At 54.0% G+C, this 6,458-nt stretch overlaps 2 protein-coding genes across 2 annotated transcripts; one reads left to right on the forward strand and one right to left on the reverse strand.

Annotated features, from left to right (window-relative positions):
• Positions 1–1,838: 1,838 nt before the first annotated feature.
• On the forward strand, positions 1,839–3,857 carry LOC119288276 (WAT1-related protein At3g30340-like). Its single transcript, XM_037567910.1, has 3 exons — positions 1,839–2,964; positions 3,048–3,199; positions 3,377–3,857. Exons 1-3 carry the CDS (start codon positions 2,164–2,166, stop codon positions 3,510–3,512), a joined length of 1,089 nt encoding a protein of 362 aa, XP_037423807.1. The 5' UTR covers positions 1,839–2,163; the 3' UTR covers positions 3,513–3,857.
• Positions 3,858–3,998: 141 nt separating this feature from the next.
• LOC119288275 (ferredoxin--NADP reductase, leaf isozyme 1, chloroplastic-like) lies at positions 3,999–6,452 on the reverse strand. Its single transcript, XM_037567907.1, has 7 exons — positions 5,929–6,452; positions 5,773–5,851; positions 5,011–5,102; positions 4,845–4,922; positions 4,669–4,731; positions 4,307–4,541; positions 3,999–4,186 (listed from the first exon to the last, which is right to left on the reverse strand). Exons 1-7 carry the CDS (start codon positions 6,400–6,402, stop codon positions 4,119–4,121), a joined length of 1,089 nt encoding a protein of 362 aa, XP_037423804.1. The 5' UTR covers positions 6,403–6,452; the 3' UTR covers positions 3,999–4,118.
• Positions 6,453–6,458: the final 6 nt, after the last annotated feature.

Raw genomic sequence — 6,458 nt, forward strand, 5'->3', positions numbered from 1 at the left:
AAACATCGCCAGTTGAGGGCGCCGTCGCCAAGCCTAGATCAGGCACCGCGCGGCCGACGCCATCGTTCAAGCCTGTCGTCGACCGATCCCGCCGCCGCCGGGAGCCCGCACGCTGTCGGGAGTCCCACACCCATGGACCTGGACGTCTGTGCACCGCGGCGAGCCCGTCGCCTCCCGGATCCGTCACACCGCCGGGAGGGCCGCACCCTGCGGATCAGGACACCCAGATCCATGCCGCAAGGTCACTGAAACGGCTGGAGGCAAGAGTGATATAAGGGCTGTTTGGCTCGTGCCCAAACCCACCCTACCAAATCGCGGTGTGCCAATTATTTTCCGAGGGGGGAGGAGGGGTCCGCCTTTGCTGCTTCGCCTGCCTATTGACTAAGAAACTGAATGCGTGGCCAAAGTTGACGTAGATCCGAAATCCCGGCCATGATCCAAACGCATGCCAACGCCCTTAGTCAACACGAACAAAATTGGTAAGGCGGTTGTTGGGTGCTATCCAACTAAACGTGCCCATGAACTCTTGGACAAAAGTGACAGTTTTGTACAACTTGTGGTATGCACGCTTGTGGCCGTATAGCATACGAGATAGATGATGAGATCAAAAGGCCTACAAGTAGGGCTAGGTGTAGCGCCGCCGACCATCCATGCAGAGGCATGAACCAAAATGCCAAGGGATAACACCTTATCCAACGACATGCCCACTTTTCTTTCTTCCTTCCTTTTGATGGAATCTCCTTCAATTTGCACACATTATTTCAGAGCAACCAGGTAACTCATTTCACTGGTAGAAAATAAAGTCACAATTAAGTTAGACGGAGCTTCAGCGTGGATTCCTGCCAGCTCCTCGGGGCGGCGAGGTTAGGGTTTCTCGCACGGCGATATCTGGTGTCAGGTTCTTCAGATCGATCCAAGGGTTCAACGGCGCCGACTGCGGTTCCAATGCGCTGGTCCTTAGGAGCACGTGCACGAAGACTTTTCGGCTGTCATCGAAGCGTAGCGATTCGTACTACCGGAAAAGTGTCGCTAACTGCTAGGCAATAGAGTCAGCTCACGGGGTGGGGCGGAACAATTCCGGGATCTTATGAATCTGCGACCAGACGTGAATCCGGTTCAGAACCTGCAAGCTAGGTAGTTAAGGGATTAAGTAACTAGTTTGATTGGTGGCAGGCTCCGCTTTTGCAGCACTGAACATGGTTCCGGGCACTCAAGATATCGTGTTTGTGTTTGGAGAGGCGTAGATTGTAGATTCCAGCCGAGAAGACTAGGAAAAGGTCAGGCCGGCTCCGGTATGGGAGCGGCGACAGCGGCGCGTCGACGTCTCGTCCTGGCGGCAGCAATGGTCGTTCGGTGGTTCATGGACCTCGATGTAATTTATATTATGTTTGAGATGCTTCGTACTTCCGGTGAATTTTATAATAGATCTGATCCTTTTCTCAAAAAAAAAAAAAAGAGGATCAAGAAAGCAAAGATCTTTTTCTCTGAAATGTACATATTATATAGTGTAAGAGATAACACCTATCCAAAAATGCACAGAATCTCTCTTCTTTCCAAACCTACAACAACAGCAACCTACCTACATGCACAATCAAGAGAAGAGAAGAGGAGAGGAGAGGATAAAGGAGGAAAAGATCTTCTTTGTTGCCGCCTTTGGGAAAAGACGGATCATAGATAGATAGGTGTAGGTGTAGCTGGCTGGCCCATGATTGACAGCAGCTACCAAAAGATGAGGCCATGAGGTGATGGATCTCTCTCTCACACACACACACAACACACCACACCACACGTAGATGCAGAGGCACAGACACTTGCATGCTACCCACAGCACACCACACAGTTCCCGTCTGTTGTAACCGATCTGGCCTCTGGCGCCGGTCCGGTCACCTTTCCCGGCGGCGGTGGTGCTGGCGACACCAAAAGCCGCCGTACCTGAAACGATTCTCCCTCCCCTCCCTCCCTCGCTTTCCTCCTCTTCTTTCTCGCATCATCCCCGCCCACCCGTCTTCTCCTCCCTCTCACGGCTATAAAGCCCGCCTGACAGCCTGAAACCGACCCAAGCTACCCGCACGCACGCACGCTCCCTCGCCGCATACCTTCCCGTCCACCGGCTCGATCGCCCGCCTCTGCCTGTTGGTGTGCGTGGTGGTGGCAGGCAGAGCGATGGGAGGAGGGAGCGGCGGCGGCGGGGCGTGGCCGGTGGTGGTGATGGTGTTCCTCAACGCGATCGCGGCGGTGATGGTGTCGCTCGTCAAGGTGGCCATGAACGGCGGCCTCGACCCGCTGGTGCTCGTCACGCTGCAGCAGCTCACGGCCGCCGTCTTCCTCGGCCCCATCGCGTACCTCCGGGAGGGCAAGGCGCGGCCGAGGATGACGCTGGAGATCTTCGCCTACCTCTTCGCCAGCGCGGCGCTGGGGGCGGCGCTGCGGCAGTACATGATCTTCGTGGCGCTGCGCTACACCACGGCCACCTTCGTCACGGCCTTCTCCAACGTGGCCCCCGTGCTCACCTTCCTGCTCGCCGCCGCCACGCGGTCCGAGTCGCTGAAGCTTGGGACCGCCACGGGGGGCGCCAAGCTCGCCGGCACGCTGGTGTCGCTGGCGGGCGCCATGGTGCTCACCTTCTACCGCGGCGTGCCCCTCACCCACGCCCACCACCATAGCGCCGGCCAGCCGCACTACGGGTCCGCGCCGTCGCCGGCGGGCGCGGGCGACCCCGGCGCCGGCAGGAGGTGGACGCTGGGCACGGTGGCGATCCTGGGCAACTGCGTGTGCCTGTCCTGCTGGTTCCTGCTGCACGGCCGGCTGGCGAGGAAGTACCCCTACGTCTACTCCTGCAACGCCTTCATGTCCACCTTCAGCTTCCTCCAGGTCGCCGCCGTCGGGCTCTGCGCCCACCGCAGCCTCGGCCTCGCCGCCTGGCTCGTCACCTCCAAGTTCCAGATCCTCACCATCCTCTACGCCGTACGCAACCCAACATCCTTCATTCATCTGAATTGCTACTACAAATGAATTGTCTGAAATGAATCCAAATGAAATTCGTCCAGGGGGTGGTGGGGTGCGGGGTGTCGTTCGTGCTGCTGACGTGGTGCATCGAGAAGCGGGGGCCGGTGTTCGTCGCCGCCTTCGTCCCGGTGGTGCAGATCATCGTCTCCGTCATGGACTTCACCGTGCTGCACGAGACGCTCTACCTCGGAAGGTACGTACCACGACAACACCTCACCATTCCACTAGCGCACATAGTACATCCAGATTCAGAGTTTGGGACACCGAGAGATCCTGCACCATCCTTACCGATGGTCCAACTCCATAGTGTCCACTGTCCACCCATGATTGACTCGACACGGCACCTGACAACATAATGGCGCTTTTGCAGTGTGCTGGGATCGGTGTTGGTGATAGGTGGGTTGTACCTGCTGCTGTGGGGCAAGCGGCAGGAGGCCCTCCAGCAGCCTCCAAAAGTCGCAGAGCATGACACGGAGCAGCAACAACAACAACAACAACAACAGTAACAACAACAGGTGCAGGTGCAGATGCAGCCCTGACACGGACTGAAGATTGGGAAAACAGAGGAGCGCTCCATCCATTGGGTGGGTGGGTGGGTGTTAACAAGTGCAGTGCAGCAAATAAGTTCTCCAACACACTTTTCAGTTTTTGTTTCCATGTTCTTGTGAGAGTGAGACCACCATTAATGGTGTAAATTAAGCTTCAGGGCACTGTCAGTCATGTCATGAAGCTGTTTAGGTTCTGATCCAGACAACACTCAGTAGGATAATGATCTGAACATTCTAAACCAAAACTAATAGCAACATCACAGACACTATGTATACTAGATGTCGCCGCGTTTTGCATGTTTTTCGAGAAGTGTATTTTTTCGTGGGGACACACGTGAAATGTTCTAATTAACTGCAAATTTGTAAGAGCTATATACATGGCAATGGCATTATTTGAGTGAAATACTGTTGGTAAATTTTTAGCAGAGGGAATAGTAGTGTATATATATCTGGGAGTTGAAATAAACCCTTTATCTACTTTTATTATGTACGTACATCAATCTTTTTCGATCGCACGAATAGGCGTGCGTCGGCACATATGCACAAGAATGTAAGACACAAGAATCAGTAGACTTCGACGTTCCATTGCTCCGACTTCTTCAGTTGCTTCCTGTAATCTATCCAGTCGATCCCTAACATTCAAACAACCCAAAATTCAGCACCGCTTGCAATGAACTATTGCATCAAACCGCCCGAGTTATTGAATCAACAAAAAACAAACCAAAATTCAGAAGAACGCATTCAGAAGATACCTTCTTTTGCAGCCAGTGGCAACATGATCTCATCAATACCCTTCTCCATGCCCTTCAGCCCACACATGTACACGTAGGTGTTGTCCTTCTTCAGCAGCTCCCACAGCTCATCCTTGTACTCTGCCATCCTGGTCTGGATGTACATCTTCTCCCCCGCCGCGTTGGTCTCCTCCCTACTGATCGCGTAGTCCACCCGGAAGTTGTCCGGCGCCTTCGCCTTCATCTTCCCAAACTCCTGATGTCCGTTCGCAAACACGGTGCGACCAAACAAGATGACGGTTAAGTGTCTGTCACAAGAAACACTGGAGTAGCAGGAAGAAAAAACTCATGGAGGCTACGAGAGAGGCGATCGATGTTCCGACCTCCGGGTAGAGGAGAGAGCTGCTGGTGGGGACTCCCAAGAAGAGCCAGGCCAGGCCATTGAACTGCACAAGAGCACAAGGGTTCACACGTTAATTGTTTATTCAGGTTTCTTGTGAACATAAGGGATTCAGTACCAGGTGGGACAAACATCAGCAGCACTATGTATTAGTATTACCTTGTAGTCGTCGTACTTCTCGAAGAACATCTTCCACAGGAATGACCGGAACGGCGCGATGCCGGTCCCTGTCGCGAGCTGCAAGCAATTGATGGCGTGGAAATTACTAGTTGGCCATCAGTTTGTGATGGATGAATTATGCTTTAACCATGGGGATCAGGCTCACCATGATAATAGTAGCATTGGGGTCTTTAGGCATGAGCATCTCTTTGCCTACTGGCCCTGTTATGTTGACATCGGCGCCGGGCTTCAGGTCGCCTGCATTACCATGGCAAACAACATGCGAGTGAGAATGATATAATGCCAACTTGTAAAAATAGCAATGATACATCCAGATCTACATATAATTTCTTGCTCCCGGTAAAGAAAATCCCATGAGCACAAGAAACAGATTCTTGATGATCTACAAAGCCTGAACTCAACCGACTCTGAATTCTGAACACTAGCAGAATAGTCTTCAGAAAGCAGTACAGAGGAATGCAATTGAGGAAAAACAGAGTGCCAAGTTGTCAAATCCATTAGTACAATGCCCCGGAGAGATAACCTTTTTGGATTCTGCTTAGCACACACTAAATGAGCCTAGTCAAAACGAGAATTAACTGATCGTTATTTCTGAGCTGCAAAAGGCGTGAACTAAACTGAACACTATTTATTAAGTCTGAATAATTAGCAGATTGTTCAGAACTAACAATGCTAATCTCTTACCCTTGGGAATTGGGACTCACAGAGGAAACTAGTGCGTTCAAGAATAACATTTGCGCGGTCTGTCTAATTTAAAAATCAAATCGACCGATCCTGATTCCTGAACTGCGGAAAATCCTGAACTTAACTGGACCGAACACCGTTAGTCTGAATAAATTTTCAGATTGTTCCAAGTCTGAAGAGAAGAATGCAAATTCCTCATCTCTGGGATGGAGTTGGGACTCACAGAGGAAATTGGAGCAGACCCCCTTGACGACCTCCCCTGCGTCGTTGGTGTAGACGAGCCGCTTGACGCACAGCGAGACCTGCGGCCACATCGATCGATTTCAGTCAGCGGGCGGCAGAGACGGCGGCATGGAGGGATCGAGCAGGGCGGTCGTACGGTCTTGGCGTCGCCGAAGTCGCCGAGGGCGCTGCTGGCGATGGAGTAGAGGCGGAGCTTGTGGGGCTTGCCGTTCTTGTCCTCGCCGTCGGCGACGACGCCGATGGACTGGCCCTCCTTGTAGGGCACCTCGCCGTCGGTGGAGAAGACCATGTGCCACGTCTCCCCGGGCGCGTCGTCCGCGGTGATCTTGGTGTTGAGCAGGCACTTGCCCACGTACGGCTCCTTGGGCCGGAACTTGTTGGTCACCACCCCCTCCTCCTGCTTCTTCGACACCTTCTTCTCCTTCACCGGCGCCGCCGCCGCATCGGTGGACACGGCCTGCGCCCGGAAGCTCAGGCTACGGCGGGAGACGGCGGTCGTTCTTGCCGCGCACGGGAAGCTGCAGTGGGAGTGCTGCGGCGCGCTGGACGGCGTGGAGGTGGCGGCGGTGGCGGCGCGGAGGGAGACGGCCGCGGCCGTGACTGCGGCCATGGCGGTGAGAGGGAGGGAGGGGGCGTGGGTGGGGGTCGATCAAGGTGGGTAGCGGC

The sequence above is a fragment of the Triticum dicoccoides genome, chromosome 4A, assembly GCF_002162155.2.
Source record: "Triticum dicoccoides isolate Atlit2015 ecotype Zavitan chromosome 4A, WEW_v2.0, whole genome shotgun sequence".
Taxonomy (NCBI): Eukaryota; Viridiplantae; Streptophyta; class Magnoliopsida; order Poales; family Poaceae; genus Triticum; species Triticum dicoccoides.

What these genes read in the sequence shown, in the direction of transcription:
- LOC119288276 (XM_037567910.1), top strand. Translation starts at nt 2,164, where the DNA reads ATGGGAGGAGGGAGCGGCGGCGGCGGGGCGTGGCCGGTGGTGGTGATG. An exon ending in TCCTCACCATCCTCTACGCC is followed by an intron (nt 2,965 to 3,047) that starts GTACGCAACCCA and finishes AAATTCGTCCAG; the next exon opens with GGGGTGGTGGGGTGCGGGGT. An exon ending in GAGACGCTCTACCTCGGAAG is followed by an intron (nt 3,200 to 3,376) that starts GTACGTACCACG and finishes GCGCTTTTGCAG; the next exon opens with TGTGCTGGGATCGGTGTTGG.
- LOC119288275 (XM_037567907.1), bottom strand. Translation starts at nt 6,402, where the DNA reads ATGGCCGCAGTCACGGCCGCGGCCGTCTCCCTCCGCGCCGCCACCGCC. An exon ending in GCTCTCTCCTCTACCCGGAG is followed by an intron (nt 4,542 to 4,668) that starts GTCGGAACATCG and finishes AACGGACATCAG; the next exon opens with GAGTTTGGGAAGATGAAGGC. An exon ending in GCCACTGGCTGCAAAAGAAG is followed by an intron (nt 4,187 to 4,306) that starts GTATCTTCTGAA and finishes TTTGAATGTTAG; the next exon opens with GGATCGACTGGATAGATTAC.